This window comes from Manacus candei, unplaced genomic scaffold, assembly GCF_025592945.1.
Source record: "Manacus candei isolate 608988 ecotype Guabito, Panama unplaced genomic scaffold, ASM2559294v1 h1tg000014l, whole genome shotgun sequence".
Lineage (NCBI taxonomy): Eukaryota > Metazoa > Chordata > Aves > Passeriformes > Pipridae > Manacus > Manacus candei.
The window spans coordinates 28,984,771-29,010,115 of NW_026138062.1; the positions used below are offsets into that span (position 1 = coordinate 28,984,771).

At 35.1% G+C, this 25,345-nt stretch overlaps 1 protein-coding gene across 8 annotated transcripts in view; it reads right to left on the minus strand.

Moving 5' to 3' along the window:
* Window positions 1-25,345, minus strand: part of PCDH9 (protocadherin 9) — a 689,952-nt gene that overhangs the window by 657,583 nt on the left and 7,024 nt on the right. The window contains exon 3 of one of the 8 annotated variants that reach the window (XM_051778870.1): window positions 528-20,607. The exons of 6 other annotated variants lie outside the window; for them this stretch is intronic. In XM_051778870.1, coding sequence (XP_051634830.1) covers window positions 20,605-20,607 — 3 coding nt within the window. In that variant the 3' untranslated portion in view covers window positions 528-20,604. Of the gene's footprint in view, window positions 1-527; window positions 24,982-25,345 lie in introns of those variants that run through there. One more of the 8 variants, XM_051778867.1, reaches the window with a different exon arrangement.

Genomic DNA, 25,345 nt, shown 5'->3' on the forward strand with positions numbered 1-25,345 from the left:
TCACAGAGCTCAATTACTTCTTTACTCAGGCAAATTCCCCATTGATGCCGCCAACCTCAGCAACTGCTGAATCATCCAATACTAAATAACATTAAAAACAAAAGATGTGAAGAATAAAAATGAAAGCTTGCAATAGACTTGATTGTGTACTCTACCACTGCATTTTTCTCCAACATTGACATATTTATTTTTGTTTCCATTAGGAGCCGTGAAACATACACAAAATACAGTATACATTTTCTCTCACCCTTGAAGTCCAATACAGAGAGTTTCTAGAACCCAGAATGTATCTCCAGCAGATATTATAGAAGTGCCAGGAGACACTGTGTTCAGTGGAGTAGCGACCCCTAATTTAATGATCATACCTCTGAAGTAAATGGAATGACACTGTTTTGTGATATGGCACACCTGATTTAAATCACGATGATGTTAAACACAGATTTACATGTACTTGAGGAATGTAGAACTTAGCCAAGGTAACAGTTTAAAAAGATCTGAACAAGAAAATTCAACACAAAGCCTCAACATTGTACAAAACAACTTCTGAAACTTTATTGTGAATTTTAAAGTACATTTAGAAAGGATCTTATCCTTAATATCATTAATTAAAAATAAATTTGAAAGAAATCCACATACTAGTAGTTTAAGCAAAGTTCAGTACAGACTTTTTGAAGTCACAATATATACATTGCATGAGAGTGCAATAAGCTTCTATACATTAGGTATATATTTCTAAAATAAAGAGCTTTGATTTGACATGTGTGAGAGGCATACTGTTTACAATGAAAATGTTTTACAAAATATAGCAAAGGAAAAATGGAATTTAATACAGTTTGAACGTACAACTACTTTATACCTTTTTTATGTAGTTCTTTACTCAAAGTGTACAAAAGTCCATTTTTTAAAGGACACCTGTTTGTTTGCACTGTTCAACACTAATTAGAAAGAACAGTTTTAACGGTTCATTACTATACATATCAGTGAATTCAATTCCATAGCCACTACAATGAAGAAAATATTACAGAATCGACAGCATCTTCTTCTCTCCTAAACTATGCATAGATAAATACATAGCAACGGTGCCTATTACTACAATGAAAGTGAAACACTTCACCTGATTTTTGCAGCTATTTTTTGCATAAATATAATGCATTGTGTATATATATATATATATAAGTTTATTTAACAATCAACCGATTGTTTATTTTAACACTCAGTAACATACAGAAGTACATACACTGCTACCCTTAAGTATTTTCCACTATGTAGTGGCTCATAAGGTTCAAAAAATCAACATTGTAAATTCATAATTCTCAACCTGGGGGAAGAGTCTCCCTCAGATGGACTGACACTACTTATACAAGTTCAACCATATTATGAATCCATAACGTCCACCTCCAAAATACGTAACAAGAGTAATATAATATACTGTGGCTACTTACTACTGCATAATCATTATATAGGAAATTGTCACATCAAGTGTTTTACATTTATGATTACTCATTACATCATATCATACACAGAGCGAAACTTTCCCAACAGATGGATCTCCTTTTCTATGGTTTTTCATATTTTAGAGAAAAATCATCACACAGTGACAAAGTTATGCCTTAAGAAGTATGCAAAATGTGTTTCCTTTTTCAGGATAGAAGAGTGAGCAGTAAACTACTAATTACTTTAAAATCAGGACATAAAATTATACCTTTAAAGAGAAAGTCAAGTTTCAGCACTGCAAAGGAAACCATGTATTGGGGGTGTGGGTCTGTCACTCAAAGCTGTGGGAAAAGCATGCTAGAAAATTAGTTAGCCAATAATGAATTAAAAGTTGTACTTTCCTTTCAAACAGAGCACAGTAGGGTTATGTGATTTGTGTCCAACCACTCTGCAATGTGTTATCTGAACAGCTCAAAGCATTTGCAAAGGACAAGACAGCTTTGCATTCATTATTGCTGAAATAAAAGGAATATGCTGAAACATGTAATAACCGATGGTGGATTTTTAACCACCGCCAAGGATGTCTGGGACATTAAGATCTGCAGAAGAGAGCACATTATTTCTTTTCAGCATGGGTCGGGTGGACAAAAATCCATCCTGCACAGATTTGCAAAAATCCACCTTACATGGATTTACTTACTGTTTTTTCAGCATAGTTAAAATGAAATGTCTTGCATCAAAGAGTCTCACTGCCTTTTCAATATAACTGTGTCTCTTCTATGGAGAAAAACTACTGTCTGTCTGCAAAACACTGCCTGCCCATAGCAGTAATCACTTCAGGGGCAGACACTGCAATTCAGATGCAATCCACTTTCGGCTGGGCTACTAATCCTGGAACCCCTCTTTGCTTTTTCATTCTTAATGTAGTACTAGGCTTTCAGCTGTCATCCCTGTTAACAGCAGGAAGAAATACTAATAATTTTGCAGATCCACGTGATGTTTTTTACTTTTGCTGTCCACTAACCCACCAGAAACATCACAGTGAAGAGCTATAAAAATATGCATCACGGTTTTGCCTAATATCCAATGCTAGGAGCGCAGCATGCCCACTGACTTCAGTCATGCTACACTCGCCTGTCCACCACACGCAGCAGCACGCAGGGTGAGACCTATGAACTGCCTCGGGAGCCTGAAGGGAAGGGAAATGAGAAGTCCCTGGCATGGGTTCTTGGAGACAAGACAGGTTTAATGGCATGCTGACAGCCTGTACTTTAAGACTTCTTTAAAAAAAAAAAAAAAAAAAAGCGCCAAACAAAAAACCCACAAAAAACCAAAAACCAAAAAAACCTCAGAAGCTTTACCAGTCAGAAACCTGCCCAGTGCTTCTCTATTAGAGTGTCACTTTGGGTAAAAAAAAAAAAATCTTTTAGCTTACATTAAGTGGCACATTTTTTCCTCTATTTCTGTTTTAAAGACACAAAATAGTCCACCCCTTCCTTTGATATCTTCAAAGAGGATAACTGAAGCCTTCCAGGATCCCTGACAGCTTAAGTATACAGTAGAAATAGTTGACAATTACATTTGCTTTTCCCAGTGTGCCGAAAGGATGGCTAATGGAATTAATGAATCGTTTGCTGTTCCACTAGTCAAAAGTCTAAATAACAACATGACCTTCAGTCAATGCTGCTGAAGAAACATTTCCTCAAACAATTCACAATATATGAGAGATGACCTCAGATAGCAACTGTTTGTGTGATTTCTCTTCTTTAATTTACTCTTTCTTGTGTAGACCTGCATAGCTAAAAGTTTACATGTTTGCACCAGTTCCTATTTTCCCTAAGGTTTGTTTATACCAAACTGAGAGGAAAAGTACTCAGATGTAAAGCCTAGTTCAGCTATTATGAACATAACATAAAGCTAAAACTTCAACTAAGTCCAAAAAATGCTGCCAAGTTTATATTTTTCTTAGAGAAGTAATGAGCAATGTTTATTATATACTAAGTTCATTTTCAAAGAAAAGTTACAGTTTTAAAAATAAATATGAATAATTCTCTTCTTGCTTCTCCTTGTTTCTGTTTCCTGTAAATCCACTGCCACCAGTATTGGGATTCCTGGTTTAAACCAATGTGAAAAGAAATCAACCATCTGTTAACAAAGTTCTGATGTTTCATAGTGTTAAACAGTTTATTAAAAAAAATAGTATTTTGTAAGAACTTGGGGCTAAGATTGCTATTGTTTAGAAATGGATTTTTATCAGGAGGATAGAGGGGGTTAGTTAACATGAGGTCAGCACATGAATGCAACTACAAAACAATTTACATGTTTGTTTTCTGTTTGGTGGGGTTTTTTTTTAAGTTCTAAAGCTGAAAACACTCTTCCTAAACAGGAACTGTATTCCTTTGGAGAGAAATGTTGGACTAACCCTACATTTTTAATCTTTTTTAGGATTTAGTTTAGCAGGATAAGAGGTTATAGCGGAGTAAAAAAATGATTTAGTACAATGCCTACAATCCACTGATGCTTAATATAGTTGATCATCAAAATACTTAAAAAAATAGTATTAAATGATTTATGCAGTTGATGACATAAATGCTTATGACAGCCTTAGCTACATAGTTGCATCTGCTTGACTTTCACCCACTTTATTTGAAGACATGTATGTGTAAAGATCAGTAGCAATTGCCAATTTGCCTGATGTACCACATCAGGATACAGAAACTGCTAAAGATTTTCCCCCTCAGGTGCAATTTTGTCATACTCCATTAATCCTTTCAATCCTCCCCCAATCCTGTGGACTTGTTATTTAGTAATCCCTGATTGTTGTGGTGAAGGAACATTAGAAAGTCTCTGCTGTCCACAAGGCAGAAAATTACAATGGTCGTCTATTAAATTTAGCTCTAACCACGCCCACTTGGATCAAGCCTGCTTGTCACAAACACAACCAGTAGCCATAATGTCAGGACAAATTATCACCAACATCCAAAATGTCAATTTTAAACTAATTTTGTGTCTCACAGTGTTGGTTCTTCAGTACCCAGACAAAGGTGGGAGCCCTGTTGTATTTTTAAGGAGAGAGAGTAAAATCTTAAATCAACATATCACATAGGGTAGCTTCATTCACTTATGCATGTCAGGTTTTCAGTTTTCAACTCCCAACCGGGAACTCTCCCACATGATTGCAACCCATTGTCCAACTGAACAACTTGGCTTTCTTCCACTTGAGTCAGTTAAACAGACATTACTGGGAGAGTTCCTTTCCAGGGCTGCTCTCGTTAAATACAAGATTCTCTATGAACACCAGAATTTCTCTTTTCAATCCAACATTTTTACACTGCAAAGTAATCTATCTGTCTGTATCCTCTCTTTCTCTCATACACACATGCCCACACATGCATACAGCTGCAAGATTTCTATCTCTAATCATGTATATCCCTATCTTACTCTTCCCATATAGACAGAAGTCAAATTCATCTATTTTTTAGAAAAACAAACAAATGAAAAAAAACCAGCCTTTCATCAGCTTGATTAATTTAAACCTGTAAAGCTTGGCTTAATTCTAGTGACAGGAAAAAGTAACAGCTACAAGCTCCCAGCCAGGATTTGTGATTGATTATCTTGTGAAGCCTTTAAACAAAAGCTTATTTGTTCATTAGTTGTACTAAGGTCTGTATTTAGTGACTTATGCAACTACGATCTTTAATTAAAAATAAAATGACTAAATATTTAGATATTTTAATTCTGAAAAAAGGGAAATAACTAAGCAAATAAATTTAACAAACACCAAAACAAACAGTGAAAGCTCCACAATCAACCACAAAACAGAAGAAAATTTAAAATAACGCTCTTCTTAGGTATCTCACATATTTCTTAGTTGTAACATGTTGTTTCTCAGATATGACTTGTCTTTTGGAAGTATTGTACATTTTCACTACTATCTCATCCTTCAGAAATCCAGCAAGATCTTATCCTTTCCACTATAACAACAGACATGAGTTTGATTACATGATCTACATGCTACACACACCACTTATGTATCTTAGCATACTGTTGCATAAATCAAGTCTTACTCCCCCATGGGTACAGTGTATACTGCTGTGAGACCACTTAGTAGTTTTGTTTGTTTTGATGTACACAGAGCTTAACAATGTGAAAGTGTTGTGTAGAAGGATCATATTTAAGCTTGAAAAGATTACTGAAGCCTAATCCAAACTTAACACGTAACACATTCTTTACTGGAAGACAAACCAAAATAATTTGCTATTACTAATTTTCAAAATAGTTGAGATTTCTCTGTTAAACTTCAACATTTAAAATACAGTCAGAAATAATCTACAGTAATACCAGCCATGTTTCCTTGCAACATTGTTGAAAACAGCAGGTTACTCCTACAGTAAAACACTTAGCAAAATGCAATTTCTTACACAAAACTAAATGAAATTTATTTAAGAGATCTTAACGCATGCTGAGCAATGAAACACATTCAATATTTGACACAGAAATCTGACTGAAAAAGAAGGTTTAGATGTCTAATTCCGACCCTAGCAGCTCTTTAAAATTCATACCAGTAGCAGTAGATACCATGTATAGCAAAACAAGTCACATCAGTCTGCACTGATGCCTACATTGGCCCAAACTACACTGAAACACAGACTTTGTCTAAGGAGATGCTGAAGACAGGCCTTCTCATCAGCACAGGCAGCACCCAACCATGCCATGACCAACTGTACAAGCTATACTGATGGCAACAAGTTTATCTTCCAGCACAATGCAACATTTCTACACACTTACATATGGAACTTGTGGTACCTGACAGCTCACTCTCAGTATCAGCATGGTGTTTCCCTGACTGAAATTTTGAAAATATCTGTCCAGATCCCACAGGACCAAAGGTTCATACAGTTCCAATGCTGAAGACTTTAACATCAAGAAACAAACAGTAAAATGCAAGTAAATCCAAATGGATTAAGAAGGTGCCTCATGATCTCTTCCAGTTAGAAACTTTCCTATCACGTTCTAGCTGATGCCCTTCTGAGATCCCTGCGTGTTTGAGTTTTCATTTAGACTGTAAGGAGCAGGGACACAGTCAAGGAACTGCTCGCTAAGGAGGAGCCTGGGAGTTATAAACTGTTCATCTCATCTACCTTCTATCACGCTTTTGTTTAAAGGCATTCCTACAGAATATGTTCACCTTTGATGTATATATGCCATAGGTCTCTGTGGGAGAAGCTTCACACTGATTTGGACTGAAATTGCACTAGATGTTCAGAAGGTTCATTGTAACATTTGTCATCTGTTTTTATCCTGCAAAATATCTCTTCGAATGTCATGAAATTAGATCCTCATTTGTTTTCATAAACAAAGAAATTGTCCAGTACTGGCTGAGGACTTGGTTAACTTCTCAATTTGAAAATGTAAAGTAGTTTTGGGTTAGTTGTAACAGAAGTAATGTTGGTCTTTCTAAAAGTGTTGAAAATTACTTTGAACTTGCTTCCTTGAGCTATTAACTACATACCAGTACGTGTTCTTTAGGCAATACGAATAACGTACCTTTGGCTACCATGATGTCTTTTCTTTAAGGTAGAATCCTCAGTATGCTTCAATAAGTATATATAATCCTGTACATACAAGCACATATATTTATCTCTTTTTATATCTACACATGCATGTGCATAGTCACAGGGCTGATATCATATCCTCCTTGTTTGAATTATTTTAGGTCCAATTAAACTAATGCAATCAAAATAACATAAAAAACTAAACCAGCCAACCAGTCAAAATTAATAGAACTAACCAATGAAAATTAATAGAACTAAAAATACGATTCACTATTATATACTTAAAGAATCATGACTTTGAGATGGTGACGCAGTATGAAATTTGATCAAAGTGTCCAGTTCATGGAGTTTGTCCTTGTGCAAATAGAACCCACCTGTTGAAAGTTTTAAGATAGTGTAGCTGATCTCTTGCAGGTTTTGTTTTGGTGTTGGCTTGTTTAGAGTTTTTTTCAGATTAACTACTGTCATTGCTGTTTCCATTTAAAACATTCTAACCTCTAGATTAAATCACCTTTCAAGTGAAATAGCAGACAACACCCTTAGGATTTAATTCTGTGATTCTTATGAGTTCAACATGAGGAAGAAGTGAAGGCTTTTCAAAAGCACTTCGTATCAATTGTAAAATTTCCATAGATTTTAATGGAAGTCTTTTGCTAAGTCTAAACTGTTCTGATAAAAATTTCATTCCCCATGAATTTAGGATTCAGTTACACTGAGCACAGAAGCCAGTGCAGCTACTTGTAGATCAAATGTTACACGTAGCTGAGTTTTCCAAAAACAAGCAGGTAAAGCTACTGCTGTTACCATAGGAAGTGAAAGAGGCATTGTAAAGTAATCTTCAAACAAATAAAGGGAAAGTCAAATCAAGGAGCAGTTTAATATTCACCTTTGACAAGAGAAAGATGTTCATTCCAGCTGTTTCCATTTTTAATTGATGAATTTTTCTATAGTGTGTGAAAGCCAGGCAATTTTCTTCAGAGAAGTGCTTCTATTCTCTTAACTTGGTAAGAACTATATGCTTCTTATTGGTCTACTGCACCGTGGGGATGGGATAAAATATGAAAGCAAGGATGTCTTTATTTTACCTTGGAAAATTAACTGCTAAACTCAGTGGAGGTAGAGACGAAGGTGGCATTTAGATATTACTAATTTAGTATCAAACCAAAGCAGAGAGCCTTCTTGGAGAAAAAGAGACCAAAGGGAACATAAAACTGTACCTGAATTATTTCTGAGTCAATTCCGATAACAGTAGAAGAACTTTCTTTATGCCTAAATGGATTACACATTTCCTTTTATAGTGTGCACATTGTTCACAGTTTTTAAAGATAATCTAACAAACGACAACTGCTAAGAAAGAATGCTTCTTTTTTTTTCAATACATTAAAGTGCAAGGGTCATCTAAAGATGAGGCCTGGACTGCTCTTTAGAAGGCAGATTGTGGGACAGATCTTCACTCAATATGAAATATCTCTTTTAAGTTTATTGTTCAATTAGAATGTAATGTAACTATCATTGCAATTTGCTTACATTACCATATGTTAATAAAATAACACAACTTACAAATTTTGTGCTTTGCTTTGTTTTGACTGCTTTTAATTGCTTGGATTTTCTTTAATTATAAAGAGTGTATTTTGAGGGGATAAATTCTCCCTTGTGCTGTCAGACCCAGCTAATCATTCCCTACTTAGACACATTTCTAAAGACCTAAGATTTTTCTTGAAAAGAGGCTTAGAAGGAATTGTTTTGTGTTCATTAATCCATAAACATTTGATTTCTAATCAGATTGCCAGCAGACATAACCTCTTTGCATTGCTACAACAGAGACTCGATTTGATTAATCAAATAGCTCTGATTCACTGAATTGTCTCCAGAATGGCTGTCCCTGATACTACTATGCAAATAGCTGCTGATGTGGTATTGGCATTCCAGTTTTCTAAACCTACCACATTTTCCTCCATGAAAACATCAACATTTTATATCTAATTCAACAACTCTTCTACATAAGGGCTACTACATCTGATGCACAGTTTTTAACCAATGTTCTATTATTTGCTTTGAAAATAAACATCATCTTTAAGATGTTATTTCTGGATACCTCAGTTTACCCTTCACTGAAATAGCAAAATGGTATTTCTCCATTTTAAAACAGTTTTAAATTTAGATAAACAATATATCATATTTTTTTTAGGAGCTATGCAACATTATATTTGATATAAGTAGTTTTGCCTGTTCTGTTTGAAATAGCTCTCATTTATATAGAATTAAATTCACTGGTTTAGGGAATGGGAAGTCCTTATAGTTTACGATTCCAAAACCAAATAGGTTAATTGAGCCTACATAGGTAATGCTAACTGTTGATAAAACAACACAACATGCAACAGATGTATGAAGCCAGTAACATGCAACAGATGTATGATTCACTGCACAACAAGTAATAGTTACTCTGCAGGAGTATTTGCTCCTGCAAACTAAAGCAGACGTGAAAAAAAAAGTAAACCTGAAGTCAGGGTAAGAAAGAGAAAAGAAGTGATATACTGTTGTTACTTTTGGTTAGATAATAGGAAGAGAAGCCAAAGTGCCTTAAAGAGGCAGAAAAGCTAAGCCTGTAGCCTCAGGGGAAAAAAAAAAAGGCAGGAGTCACAAAACTGCAATCAATAGGTTTCTAAAAAGTAACAGTTCCCAAGCCCCAGAAAAAAAACTTCATGGACTTCGAAGTTCAACAAGAATCATGGACAGAAGGCTCCAGGAGAAGCAATAAAAACTGTGATGGAAGCAAGTATCTATTTTTTTTCCTGCACTCTATTAAATACTACAGTTCCCAAGTGACAGTTGATGACAGCTGATGCAACCAACTGGTTGACCCTGAGGAGCATGATGTAACTACCCACTGATAAAGACCTGTCTGAACGCACCAAGATGTTTGCTTTGCAGGAAAATATATTCTCAATTTAAATGGTCAGTTCTTCAGTTTGTGTTAAATAACTACATTAGCTAAGAATAAGCACAAAACGTCAGCTATCCTATAACGACTCTGCCAAAGTGCAGATTGGTTAGATTACGCTATTTCTCATTTTCTGTTCGAAACAATCTGTTTCTTCTTATGATTCAGAGAACTGAAGGATAGACCTTCTGGTATGATCTTAGTCTAAACTCACCATACTGTTTTGGTAAGCTTCTTAACAAGTACTTCTGTATATTAAACTGAGTATTGTCTGTACTCCTGTGAGATAAATTAGCTTACAAGCATTCAGTGTACATACAGCCTCCCCTCATTCAACATGTGATAAGACAATAAACTAAACCCCTCATGGAATAACTGACAATGTATTTATGTTTCATAATTTATATGTATTAACATCAAAAGTATTTATGTTAATACTTACATCAGTTACTTGTTTATGATTTGTGCTAGATTTTTCTTGCTGAAGTTTTACGTATATACAGCATTTTGAACCACAGTGTGTGCATTCAACAGTAATTGCTTAAAAAATTACAGAACAGTTGGTGATTTCTATTCAGATTTTTGGCAGAGATTGAAGCCTCAGTACAAGTGAAAAAAAAAAATCTTCATTTGTTTTAGAAATAAAAAGTCCAACTCTATTTACTATTATGCTGGCAGAAATACGAGTACTTTTCCCAGAGAAAAGGAAAAAAAATGAGAGGAAAAAAGGACACAAGAGTTTTGAGAAAGAGGTGCAAGACCTCTCCACAACTCCAGAGGTAGCAAGCCTTCCTACATTAACAATCATGATTCAAAACCAGGCTGTGGTCAAAAGTGAAACTTCTTTTAGACTTCCAGCTACTCTCAACTGGATTTTTTCCCAGCATGCAGATTAGTATAATACCCTGTCTGTGTTAAAAGAAAGGTCTATGATTCAAAACAGCAGGAGCACTGAAGTCAGAACAGAGTTGCTTGACAGAACTGAATAACGAAGTCTGAATGCTGCATTTATTTATTTTTGTTTTTATTACAGGAAAGACGTGCCCCATCATACTCTTGAATCATTCCAAGCATCTATCACCTGACTTTGTAAATGATGTTACATTACTGGGAGATGATTCTCTGCCTAAGCTTAAAATAAGAAGTTTCAACTCGATTGAAATGCAAAGACAAAATACTGCATTCCTTTCCCAGCTGAGCTTTTATTTAATGTGCCAGATTAAGAAGCTTGCTCTACTTTACTGGATCAGAGTCAACACAGTTTGTCCAAGAAACTCAAGAGATAAGGGGGAAACAGGTCTTAAACAGGCAGAATTCTCAATAAAATGAATGAGAACTTTGCCCAAGTATGTTCTGTAGAATTTATAACAGTACTTTTGCCTCAGCTAAGTCTGAAAAAGTAGACTGCTGCTTTTGTACCCATGTCTTGGGACAGCTAACTTAATCCAGGAGGGAATAAAAACAAACTTCTCCCTTTCCAACGTCTGTTTTTATTAAGCTTGAAACAACTAGGGATCCCCTGAAGAAAACTCACACAGTAAGTTGGAACAGCATAATTGGAAGCTCCACTGGGTTTGGATTAAGTATAATGCATCTCACCATTGTGCTAAACTACTTAAAAATACCACAGATCTGCGGACTAGAAACGTGATTATTTTGTCCTCTGTGATTAGAAAATAACAACACTTATTTTATAACTGTACAAGTTCCTGTTAAGGGCACAGACTATCAAAACAACTACACTCGGAAGTATTTTATTCCTTAAAACAGTGGATGTAGCCTGACTTGCATATTCAGCTGTTTTCATCAATCTTTTTCTGTAAATCTCAGGGTGTCCTGCTGTTCTTAAGATATTAAAATATTGCAGACACTAAAAACTGAAACTCAATTTACATAGCTCGGAAATTTTATTCCCAAAAGTTTATCTTTAGACAATACCTAAAAAATGCTGTCTATATCCCTAAGTAGCTCAAAAGTGGGCCATGACAGAAAGTGTCCATGTAGTATCAGAGATTATTTCAATGTGCTTACAACTACTCACTGCATGTCACCCTGCAGAAAAAGTAACTCGAGAAGTCAGAGCTACGTACTAGGTACACACCTAGAGTAGAGCTACGCTTGTAAAAGCATCAGATAGGCAACTCAGTAGTTAAGCTGGTAATTGTGGAGAGTAACTGAGCTTTAGCTTCCCTAATTCTTGCTATTTAAAATGAATTAATGTTTCTTATTAAGAACCAGATATTACTCAAGAAGCTGCAAGAGAAGGACACATGCCACAGGAAGGAAAAAAGAGTCTTACAGATCTTTAAGTCTCCTGCTGCCTGTTTGTGGGAGGAAGAAAAGGGATTACTGCACAAACATTAGGAGACAGATTCAAGTCGATTACAAGCAAAACCACCAGTAAAATAGCTGCAATTTCACAAATGTGAAATTAATGGATGTGAAATAAGAATTGGGTTAAGATAGCCTTTACTTAGAGACTACTACATGCAGCCCTAACCCAAAAAATAATAATAATTAAAAAAATTAACTTGGGAGTAAATTATATTAGAATCTTTTTGGCCTTTGTCCATGACTACAAAATGGCATTAATACAAATGTGACTCAGACTTGGGATCCCTGGTCACTCTTGCAGCCAAGAGCCTAAGTATATGAAATCTCCTTGGCTCTGCTAAAACACTAGTGCTAAATTCTGGGAAATGATAACACTGATTCATCTCAAAACAGTCTATATATAACAGCAAAACTAGGTACACATGAAATTATGCACTGTCTTGCCCCAAGGTAAGCAACATATTCCTAGTAGAAGGAAGAATGCTATTTTCATTCCCTGCAATCATGTGATAAATAGCTGTAGGGCAGATTCAGCAAGATCTCGAAGGTTATGATTTTACAATATAATGAATCTATGTCTAGCTCTCTGCCACGTGAAAAAGCAGCAAAACAAAAGAGAACTTGTCAGTATTTTGCTTATGGCAGAAATCAGACATTGTCCAGAACCCTCTATGAGACACACTGTTACCTTCTTAACTAGTTTGATTATAACATTGACTCCAATACTTCAACAGTTCAGCTTTCCAGCATATGGCATAATTGGAAGCAGCAGCCAGCAGGTATCACATGTGAATGCGAAATGTCTCATGCTGAGTAACTACTGACTGTATCAAATACATGGTCTTGTAGGTAGGATTTTTGGGGAAAATAATAATAATTTAAAAAAGGATATTGAAAAGTATATTGAGGATGGGTTGAGTACCTGTGAAGTATATGAAGCAATCAAACTACCTAGAAAGTTCAGAAGTAGAAAATACCAAAAAAAGTAATTTAGTTTAGTTCAAAAATAAAGAGACGAGGCAACACTATACAAAAATTTTAAAAGGTATAAAACAACTGTTTACATAGATTGCTTATCTAAAATGAACAGCAAATCTTATGGGTGGTTTCTAAAGGAAAGGTAACCTGTCAGTTGACAGCAACTCAAACCTATGGACAGTTTCAGGAGATACTTTAACAAAGGTGGGAGACACACACTGAGAAGTGCATTCTTAGGAACAGACAGACTCAAACTACTGCACAAAAAAAATCAAAGAAGGCAACTCACGCCCACGACTCTGCATCTCACTTACAAAGGAACTGACCTTTTTTCCTATTCCACTCATTTATTGTTAACATGGAATAGACTGTGGATGAGATGTTTTATTGTGATCCTGCTTCCCACAAAATACTGTGTTTTATTGAAGTAAAAGTTGAATATAGGCACATCTATACCATCACCACTATGAGGTAAATGCCTGTGTTGAATTAATTTTTGATTTTGATGATTCATATTACTCTTCATGGGATATACTGAGTTATAGCCACTGTATACAGCTGCAATCATTAATGCAATCATGCATAGTCTGTAAAACAGTAATACTGATGCCTTTTTGGATTTTTTAACTTTTGTAGAACATTGAAAATGTATGAAAATGCATTGGAATTATACCAAACAGTGATGCAAGACTGGCATGGAACTCTTAGGGGACCTCTGCTAATATTACCAGGATTTTATGAGAAAGTCCAAGGACTTTAATTCAGCCACAGGACCAAATTATATGGTATTGCCAGACAGTAGGACAGAGACTCACTTGGCATCACTTTAGAAGTCTGAAAGGATCTAGAATAAGTATATATCATTCATATCTTCAAGCACATCTCATTGCAAGACAGTATAACATGATTTTACACTGAAGTAGGTAAGGCGGCATAAAATCTGGCTAATGATAAGGTATTGTAGTTTCACGTGTACATAGCCAGTAGAGATCAACCCCAGGTGTATTGTTCAGGGCTGACCTCAACTAGCTACATCAAGGTACAAAATACCTGCTTCTTGTCTCCACAAGGATCTTACATTTAAACAGATACCTCACAATAGCAATCCTGATGTAAAATGCACCTTCTCTTTTTCAGTGAAGATAGAATCCTAACAAAAATGAGAAAAAGGCACATCATGTTTAAAGAGTAACGAACATACAGCACAGTCCAAATGTAAATGAGATTAGGTTCACCTCAGTCAATTGTTCTGTACAGAATAAGAAAAAAACCGATTTTCTCCCTTTGTATTTTAAAAGATTTCTAAGAGCAGCAAAATTTAGAGTAGAAAATGTCAAACAAATTGGCTTCACAGATAGAAAAAGCCATATGATTTGTATTTACAAGATTGCATCTTCTGGTGCACGAGTTAATGCACTTTGTGAAAGTTACTATGCCATGCCTTATAAGCTTCAGCAGGATGTGGCGGCAATTCAGATTTCATGACAGAATGCTAACTTATCGTTGCTATTGAAAAAACTAATGAGGTGGTAAATAGTTGCAGAGCAGTGTTACATGCAGTGATATGCAGGTTTTTCAGGTTTTTCATTATCTGTGTAACTGTATAGATGTAAAGGTAATGAAAACCCAAACAAGCAGCAAAAGCTTAAGGCATTAAAGCTTCAATAGAACTGTGTCAGTGTTTTCTAAGAGAAATATGATAAATTTAAGCAATCTCAAAACATCCCCTCAATACTTCAGCTCGGGCTTTCTGCTAGGTCTAAGGTCTCATGAGTAGCACTTAGGTGAAGATCACAATTAAGCTAACATAGGCAATTTATTCTCATGCTGGTTTTATTCTAGCAAGGCAATGGCATAATGTTAAGCACTCTTAAGGATCTCTTTGTTACACTTGTTGCCTATAGCTTTTAATTGAAGGTGCTATCACAGCATCCCTATCAGACTCCAAATGTCATGAGCAGTAGAAAGCAGGAACACACAGTGCAGAGGGCTCTCCTGACCCCCAACTATCTTTACTGAGGACAGCAGGATGTAAGATATAACACTTTTCAGTAGCTAGAGGCTTACTTAAATGAACTTCCACAATACTGAATACAACTAAGGCTGGTATTTAGCACTAGGACACAAAAACCTTAAAAAATATCAAGAGTGAGATAGTGAATGCAGAACGTTTTTTAATGTGGTCACCACTGATCCAAAGAATTAAAGTTCTGAAATTGGAATTACTTCTGTGACATATTTATGACAGATAAAAATCAGAGATGACAATAAGAAGTACTTTGTCTGGAGGTGATCTGCCCCATCTATAAAGCTTCAGCAGGCCTTGAATGAAACTGCTCTGCTGAAAAGTGCTAAGCACGCCACTTTAAACCAGCAGACTCAAGGATCACTGACTATCTGTATATCACAGCAGCACTGCCAGCTTTCTTATTAAAAGAGTAAGTTTTTCTACAAGTCCAGTCATCTTTTAACCATTTTGAAATGTAAAGATACGTTTTCACCTCTCATCCAAATCTTCCTTTCAAACTGCTGAATTCAAGAAGCACTATTGAGTTACTGCGTTGCAATCTCTACTGTTCTGCTTTGTGATTTCCATTTTTTGTTCTTGTTTTCAGAATCAATTTTCTATCATGTCTGTGAGATACCACACCTATTACAAATTGTGAATTTATTATGTCATATGTAAGAAAAGTATGAATAATCTTACATAGAGAAAAGAAAAAAAAAGCAAGTAAAACATATATTAAATAATTATATTGTCTATTTGTTTTAACTACCATAGATATAGGATGGCTACAAAAATAGCTGGTGAAATGCAGCAAGCTAGTTGGTACTACAAGTATTGCCCAGTACTTCAGCAGCTGTAGGTGAAGATATATACAGATGATTTTATTTGTCTATGTCTTTGATGGAGATACTAACTGGTCTGAGGGAAAACTATTCATGAAAGCTATTATACCACATGAAACTAGTTTCACTCTGCTATTATGCACATCTAGGATGCCTATACAGTGTCAATTACAAGTAAGTTCAGATTTAGTCAGTATTAAAACGCAAGTGCATAACACTACAAAATCAACCACCTCTGTCCACCCTATACCTGTTTTTAGTACATACAAGCCCACCAAATGAAACATACTTCAGATTTTGAGAAGCAGCTTAGGGCTTAATACATTTACTCCCTCAGTTCCAATTATAACCAGAAGGAGCTGTCCCAGCTAACATCTGCAAACCTGTGGTTTTGAAGTTAGGCCCTAGTTTCTCTTCTGCCAAACCTTCAGCTCAGTTTTGCAATCCAAATTTAGTATGCCACCAAGTTAGAGAAAAATTATGTGTACCATATTGCAGGAATGGATTTTCTTCTCAGATTTGTGTTAATAAATATAATTAATTCTATTTTGATACTTTTAAAACTACTGGAACAAGACAGAGCAAGTAGCTATCTAGTTTAGCAAGTGTTTTACTTCCCATATTATGCTTCTATCCAGATACTCTTCCACATGCTTCAAATCTTTGAATCTTAATGAAGCCAATTGGTTCATTAAAAGTCCTCGTGTGGACACAAACACTGTGTGGTTATGAGTCAGGTGTACTACAACAGATCAAACATAAAATGTGCCACTTTTTTACTGTAATACTATTTATTCATTTGAGGGGAAAAGTCAGATTTCTAATATGTGCATAAATATGTTTTATGAAAATAAGTGTCCTCAGAGAATGAAAGAAGAGATTAAAAAGAGAGACAAGAATGGACAAAGACAGTATCTCACAAAAGAGATGTATATAAGCATCAGCCAAATGACACTATTTTTCATACCATTTATAGTGGAAGTTTGAAGACTAAAATACTCCATAAGGATTAGTTTCTTGGTACTCTGTGATGGATTAGGATATTTCTTAATGAACCCCTAAAGCACAAAAGAAGGTCAAAGCCTAGATTTGAGCAAATCTGAGTAAGAGTGAAATCCAGAGATGTTCAACAGTGATGTTATCAACAGACATATCACAAAACCATAGAAGTGCATCAGTTCCTTAAAACTCTCAAGAAGCACCTATGATTTTGTCAATTTCTTAGTCCAGAATTTGAAAAACCACATTAAGAAACTAAAGTTCTGATTCTCCCTCAGTGAAACAGATCAGAAAAACAAAAATGTTACAAGATTCAAATTACTTGCTGAAGGTTCTGGACCACCCCTTTGCATGGAGGCAGTTTGAAAGCTTACGCAGCCCACTCAGAAGTGGTCCTGCTCTACTACTTAAATACTGCATGACTTTTGTTGCAATGCTTTAGTACTAAAGCAAAGATGAAGAAAAACAAAACAAAGTGTATTTAAATCCCATTCATACAATAGTTTCATCTCACTCACATGACTGATGTTCACACAATTCACACAGCTTCATTGACCAGCTGGACTGTACCAGTACTCTCAACAGAACGGGCATGAGCAGCCAAGACAAACAGGATTCGGGTGAACCATGGGTGGCTTTCCTTCACTATATACGTGTTTGTCATCTGTTTCCACAGTGTAGACAAACACTGCCATTTTTAAGTTTGAGGAAGAAAAAAGATATTACAAAATAAAAATAAAATGCCAATCACAGCAGCGGATCACCAATGTTGTCTCATTTTGTACTTTTGCTGATTGACAACCTGGTGCTCTTGTAGAGTAAAAAGGAAAAAAAATCAGGCATTCATTTCGAACTGAAATTTTTGACAGATGTAACAGCTTTCTGCAATGAAAGTGATGAAATCTCAAATAGCAAAGTCCATCTCCTGTACAGTAGAGAAATTAAATTTGAACAGCAAAGGTTTATTGTCTTTAGACAGATGCAGATTTCATTTGCGGGGTTTTTTTTGGGGGGGGAGGGGTTTGTTTGTTATTTATTTATCTGGCAGTGGGGAGATGACTAGGGCTTTGTGACTGGTACACAGCCTACCTCCTGCTGCTCTAGATGCCACAGACTTCAATACGATCCATATTTCAGGGTACTGTTGTCATAAACTGAAAGCAATTTCAGATTTTCTTACTGGTAACACTAGCACATCACTGATATTTTGACCTTTATTTTTACAATGGTGAAAGTGAAACAATCTGACAACTGATGGAAAATTCATACCGCTATAGACACATGCCTAAACCAGAGAGGTAGAAGAAACATTTTACACTATAACGTGAATGGCCTGTACTTAGGTTCACAGAACAAGGTACCAAGGAACATGCAGTGCGAGAGAAAACAGAAATACTCAGAACAGCACCAAAACAAAATAACTGTTGTTTCATTGCACCGTCTTCCTAAAATAGATAGCTGATGGCCAGATAACAATTTAATAAAAAGTCAGCAAGAGTCCTTCTGTTGACTCAGGAGCCTTTGAATTTGAGCCATAATCTAAAGAAGACTTTCTCAAAGGCAATTGTGCACATACACTTTTTTTTGCCCATATACAGTGTTCAAATAATACCTTCACCGAAAGAAATACATAACCTTAAAACCCATCTCTTGAATTCACTGAGAAAACTGGATAATGAAGAATATTGATCACAGTGAATCATACTGTTCACTGGATGTGGGATGCATCTCACCCAATTGTGTTCATCAGCTTTGGCAACCAGATTAAACCACCATATTTTCTTCAAGGTGGAGTAAATAGTGAACTCAGTGAAGCCCATTAGATTTGATTACAATTATAATTCAGACAAGATGAATCCCACCATAATGTCAACAGAAGCAAAATGTGTCCAGAGGCACTATCAGCTAAGTATACTGGTGAAAACTATACACATTATACTTTCTGTGAACATACTTTACAGAAATAGGGCTACATCCACAGTCAGAGGCTGGGCATCTCAAGTAACCATAATGTTCAGATATATTCAGTATATGCCGCAAGAAGATGGACTGGTATAACAATAGTATTCCCAAAGCCTACACCACTGAATGGAAAGCCACTAAAACTAAGAGTCAAATATCACTTCCTTTTGGGCTCTGTGTCCTATTCTACACAGGAAGGAGGTGTTGTCTTAATATGCATTAGTCTATACCCTTTTCTGGAGTTCTGGACCCCTTCCTGTAAAACCAAACTTCTGTGAAAACTTTCTTCCAAAAAATACTGTAAGAGAAGATAGAACTCAGTGGTGAACGAATTTCACCATGAAGTTCGGTAGCAAATTCTTTATTTCTCTTAAATGAATCAGAGTGAAAACTCTCTACAATAACCCAATATATAGGTCATACATAGAGACATATGTATGCTATGGAACCCTTACACAGAAAAACAATTGTCTCCATAACCTTATGTGCTTTGAAGGAGCACAGACAATGAGACAAAAATTTGCGTCTATCAAGTTTAGCCACTTAAGAGCTACTACTGCTAGTCACCAATCAACAAGAGGCTGTAAGAATGGCAAATATCATTTATAAGGGAAATATGGTTTTCCTCTTTTTTTGGTGTTTCAAAGGTTGTATGACCTTATAAGGCATAGGCTAAATTAGTTCAATTTGATGGAAAATATCATACAGGCAGATATTCAAGAATTTTTCACAATTAAGAAAATTAACAATTAAGAAAATCAATTACAGAATTTTCTTACTAGCAACACATGCAAGCCTAAGAGGTACTAAGAACATCCTGCAGAACTACAAAAAAAGTAACTGTATCTAACAATTTGACTGGAAGGAATAAGGGCAAATGAATGAATATCAGTTCCAGGCAGTAAAGTGTTTAACGAATCAATATCAACAGCTCTCCTTTTTCAACTATCAGCCAGTGAGAATATCCAATCTAATTTTTTGGATTTGGAAGAGGTTGCTTTTTTAAAATTTTACCTAGATCTTGTTTCTGTGAACCTGAGGGGGGAAACAAAGGTAGGAAGAAAAATCTGACAGGTGATCTTTCACATTTTATTAAATTCAGATCAAAATAAAATTATTTTTAATTCACTTCATTTCTGAATAATTTTACGTATTTTTTAGATTTTGGAAATATTATCTCAACATCATCCTATTGCTTTTATAAAGAAGTTAATATCAGAAAGGGCTGCAGATCATATAAATCAGCAGATTTACTCCAGCTTTGTTTTAGCTTCAAATGCTGAACTGTTACTCTAGAAAAAGGCTCCTTATATTCCTCTTGTAACAAGAAGCATGCATATTACAAACAACTTTCAAGTAATAATATTAATGTTTACACACAAAAAGTTCAGTGTGACATTTCACAAAAGAAATGGCAAAGTTAAAACATCAGGTCACAGGAAACTACAGATTCTACATGCCAACAAATCCTGACAAATGCTGTATTACTCAATTTTCTCTCTGTGCAACAGAAGATGCAGGACAACCCATGCCAAGACTTTAAAACATAACTCACTTGCTGCAAAAGAAACAAGAAGAAGCAACAAAGAATGAATAACTTTTGAGACTGGTAAAATTTAGACACCTCAGCATGACTACAAGTCAGATTTTTTAACTACCTTTCTCTGTATTATCACATATAATTCAGGGTACACACAAATCCCAAACACTAAATTGAGAATGCAGGCCAAATCATTCAAAGACTTGACAGTCCAGATATTTTTAGTAAGATCAATATGAATTTTATATCAAATTTATAGTAGTCCCTATGATTTCCTGAATCCCAGAGGTCCCAGGATTAATCTACAGATGGTTTTGTATGGCTACAACAATGTTGCTATTCAAAACAATTTATTGATTTATTTGAAATTTTCATAATTGCATGACCAATGAAAAAGTGTAGCAATATCAATTTGAGGTGTCTTCTATCAGAAATAGCTATTTCTGCTTCAAGAGAGAGTTTATAGCTCACTAGAAAACAATCCATTACAACAAAATTATTGCGGCTCTATTAGAAGGAACTTTTTTGCACGCCATTTTAATTATAAAGGAATGTTTAACACGATATGCATTTTCTGCCTATACAAGCACTTAAAATCTCAGGTAAGATATTAAAGCCCCTTAAGTTGCAAATGTCTTTCTAAAAGATGCCAACAGAAATAAACAAAAGATGTCCTCCTCCCCCCATACTTCAGTAAAATATGATGGCATCTATTCAGTTCTTATCTCCAGCCTGTGAAATCTTTTTCCACTCAATGAAATGTTATCTCATGTAAACCAGAAACGAACTGATTCTGAATGCCCACATCAGTGTATGGGGATAAATCATTTTACATACATTGTGCCACAGACTGGAAAGACAATGTAATAATAAAAGCAGGAAAAAAGTAATTTTTCTCTGTATGTTAGGTTTTTATTCAGTGAAGACATGGATACTACAGAATGTATGTGAAATGCTGTACTTGAGTAGCAACTAAGGAAACTTAAGAGTATAGATTTTACAGACCACCATGATGTTCTGTGGAAGAAGTGAAACCAAAAACTCACCTGTAATTCCTGTTAGACCTTTCACAACACTGTATGTCCATTTTGTCAGTTATTTACTATATGTTTGGTGCAATTAAATGGTAAAGTAAGAAGATACAGCATCTCCTGAAATAAATGAAACTTCAACCTGGCTATTCTTGAACATAAGTTGCCTAAAGGAGAATCAGTCCATTACGTATTATGTATCTGGCCCTTGGATTCTATATATCTAGGTAAACAGTTCTATGGTAAAAATAAGAATCCTAGAACTGATGAAGCAATATTACTCAGGACCTCAAACATACGCTTCAGAAAGGTAGACTGTGCCCATAAGGAGTTGCTGAATGTAAATGGGTCACAGTTTTCATATCTTTAACATCTGTCATTTATACCCAAGAAAGCACATCAGGGGCAAGAAAATTAATTCCCCAATTGCTGTCAACTGTGTTAGGGAACAGCAATAAACAGCTTTACTGTAAGCCTCTAGCTACAATAAAATTGCTGTCAATAAAGTGTGGCTGATATGGTTTTGCTCTGCTAGAAGAGATTCTTTGGAAGTGCGAATCTGAAATGGAAACTAAAAAGATTCTCCCTTGTTCTTATATACAAAAGAACATTGTCATAAAACTCCAATAGCATTAAACTCTGAAGATCCAGCTGTCACTCACATGTGTGGTACAAATTTCTTAGCATATGTGAAACTTTGGCTTGGGACACATGAAACTTCAGTGATTCTGATAAAAATCTTTTGCATGGGAAATGTTTAAAGAGAAATGAAGCTTACTAAGCTTTTATTGTCTGTATCTGTATACACAAAATGTTCCTACTCGAGTTTAGCATGTCTACTGTCACTATTAAAAATGGTATTATAGCTTAGGGTTATGTTCAGATTCCCATTATAACCCCCACTTTACACATGCTCTTAACTTTCTAAAAAATTCGTCTTTTCAGTTGAAATTTTCCATGCTTGGTCTCAGCTCAAAAATGAATTTCTTTAGACAGCTGAGCAAAATCTGTTAACCTATTTTTCAGTTATACAACAATAGAAAAAATACACTGTACATTTTCACAATTTCTGATATTTTAGCGTAAATATAAAAATATACAGAATTAGAAACCAATTAAATTTTACATGCAGACACTTTTCCAGGTGACTAGTCCTCACCCAAGACCAATATCCATGCTAACACATAAACCAAATTAAGCATACAAAAGAAACAACAAAATTGTATTTTTTATTTATACTAAGTGGTAAAACAAGGCCACTAAAAATAATACCGCACACAGAACCGTGGAATGCTATGGTTACAGAATTTTAATATTTGCAGGTGACGTAAGCTCTGCACTGCTGTTCCAATGCAGATTTCCATCAATTTATGCACCTTGAAATTGCCAGTCTCAGCATATCAAATTAAGAGTCATTAATGTTTTCAGCTTTTTTTTTCTCTTACATAAACCCAAACTAACAAATTTAAACACTCCAGAGAAAGATAACATCAGTGACATTTTCCACATAAAGCTTAAGTTATGTGCATTGATCAGTGGGATCCTGGCTACTTGTTCCTTGATCACGCAAAAAGTCCACTGAGTGAAAAAGGAGTAAAGCAACCTTCACGGAGTTTATGTTATCGACTTTAAGATCAAAAATATATTTTAGTATGGAATGCATTTAATGTGTCAGTCATGCCTCAAATCCTTAATTTCTGCCATTAGAGCACAGAAATAAATGGACAGTGTTAACATATATTTAGCTTTCCTGAATCTACTAGAACTGTGCACATTTCCAAAATTTACAAATTATCACCTTGATTCAGAAAAGTGCTTATAGTGTGCTTACAGTTGTCTTTCTTGAAGACAACATCTGAAATCATTCGGACTTTTAACAATCTGCTTCAGTCCCACCACTTTTTAAATGAAAGTTAAGCACATGCCTAAATGCTATTTGATTAGGAATGAAGACTGAAGGTTTTGCCCGTAACCCATACTGATACATATTTTTAAACCTGTGTTATTTGTCACTGTTGTGCTTTAAATCTGATTAAATGAAGTTGTTATAATTTCAAATTGGGATAACCACAGTAAATTGGCCCTAATTTCTTTTCTTATTTAATCTATTGTTAATCTAATGACATTGAGTAGGAGTTTTTGTCTGTTTATTTGCTTTTCAAAAGAGGTCTTTCATACAGAAGAATATATGTCTTGGTCTTCTGTATTTCTGTGTAGCTTTTTGGTGTAATGACTTACTAATTTGAAGTGCATTTTAAATTTCAATCAAATACTGAAAAGAACACTGATTGGGAAGCCTGCATAGATTTCAGTATTCTTTATGAGTCATAACACTGATTTTAGAAGCTTAGCTATATAAGCTGGTGGTGTGCAACATCCTTTCCATACTCCTAATTATGTGAATTAACATTTAGAACAATCCCAAGTTCAAGTATTCAAAAATGCTCCTTTCAGAGCATCCACCAGGTTTACTGCAAGATAGGCACTTGAAGGAGGCTTTGGTTTTTACACTGGGTAGTTGTGAAACATCAGTCTGTGCAATTCAAAGTGACACGTAAAGACTTAACCACAAAATTTCCACTAAATCTATTGATGTTTGCACAGAAATTGCCACCAAAAATAAAATAAAAAAAAGGACCTAAGAGATCTTTATTGAACAATATATTTTTTAATTCTAAAAGCTTTTTGACTTAGGACCCAATTCTAACAGATTTCTAGGGCCAAACTCCCATCATAAGTAACAGGATTTGGCTTGAATCAAGTCCAAGTGCAGACTTAGGTTTTACCTCTCTACTGACATTAATGTATCTGCAAGATACATTGTGTGTGTATTTAGTTTGGACCGAAAGAAACTGAAAATAAAAATGGAGAACACTAGTATTTCTTAGACATACACTAATACTATATTTCATCGTTTCCTATCATAACATTCTCCACAACAATTCCTGCACTCTTTGCAAAACACATCAAGACAACTTGCTGAATAGATATATAATTTAACGCAACTAACATTAGATGCAGAGAATTTAGTTATGCTAAGCCAGAAGAAAACAGTACAGTGGCACAGAACTAAGTGTCACTTCCTAAAGGAAATTTTAAAAATGTTTTTCAGACGCTGTGGTATTAGCATACACTACTATTCAGTAAGATTTTAAGTCTGAATACTTTGCTTAAAGGCCATAGTCTGTCACAAATCTAAAAAAAAAAAAAGACCTAAGAAGGTATATTTAACTCCTATAACTCCTATCCCAATGAATATTAGCTAAGATGCATCCTAATTTCAGGAATTACAGACAGAAAAGATAGGAAGACTGTTGATGATTACTACCATTGCTGGCTATACTCCTCCAGCCAAAACTGAAAAGGAAGCATAAAAAGGTTACATCCTGTAACACTCATCATTGGCAGAAAAAATAAAAATATCTCCTCACATAGTAAAAATACACAAGCTCAGTTTAGATAACTGTCTACCTAAGACTTATATATTCAGTTACATATATATACAGATTTTGCAGGTAGCAATCCAAATCATATGAGTATCTGCTGACTTCAAAAATTACTCACTAAGACCTCAGTGAAATTTGAATCAACTCCATATATAAGTATAATGACTGATATTATTATCATCATTATTAAATGGATACCAGTGTATTTAATGTAATGAACATAGGTAACTGTGGAAATATAGGCAGTAGTTTTTGTTTGGGTGTGGGGTTTTTTT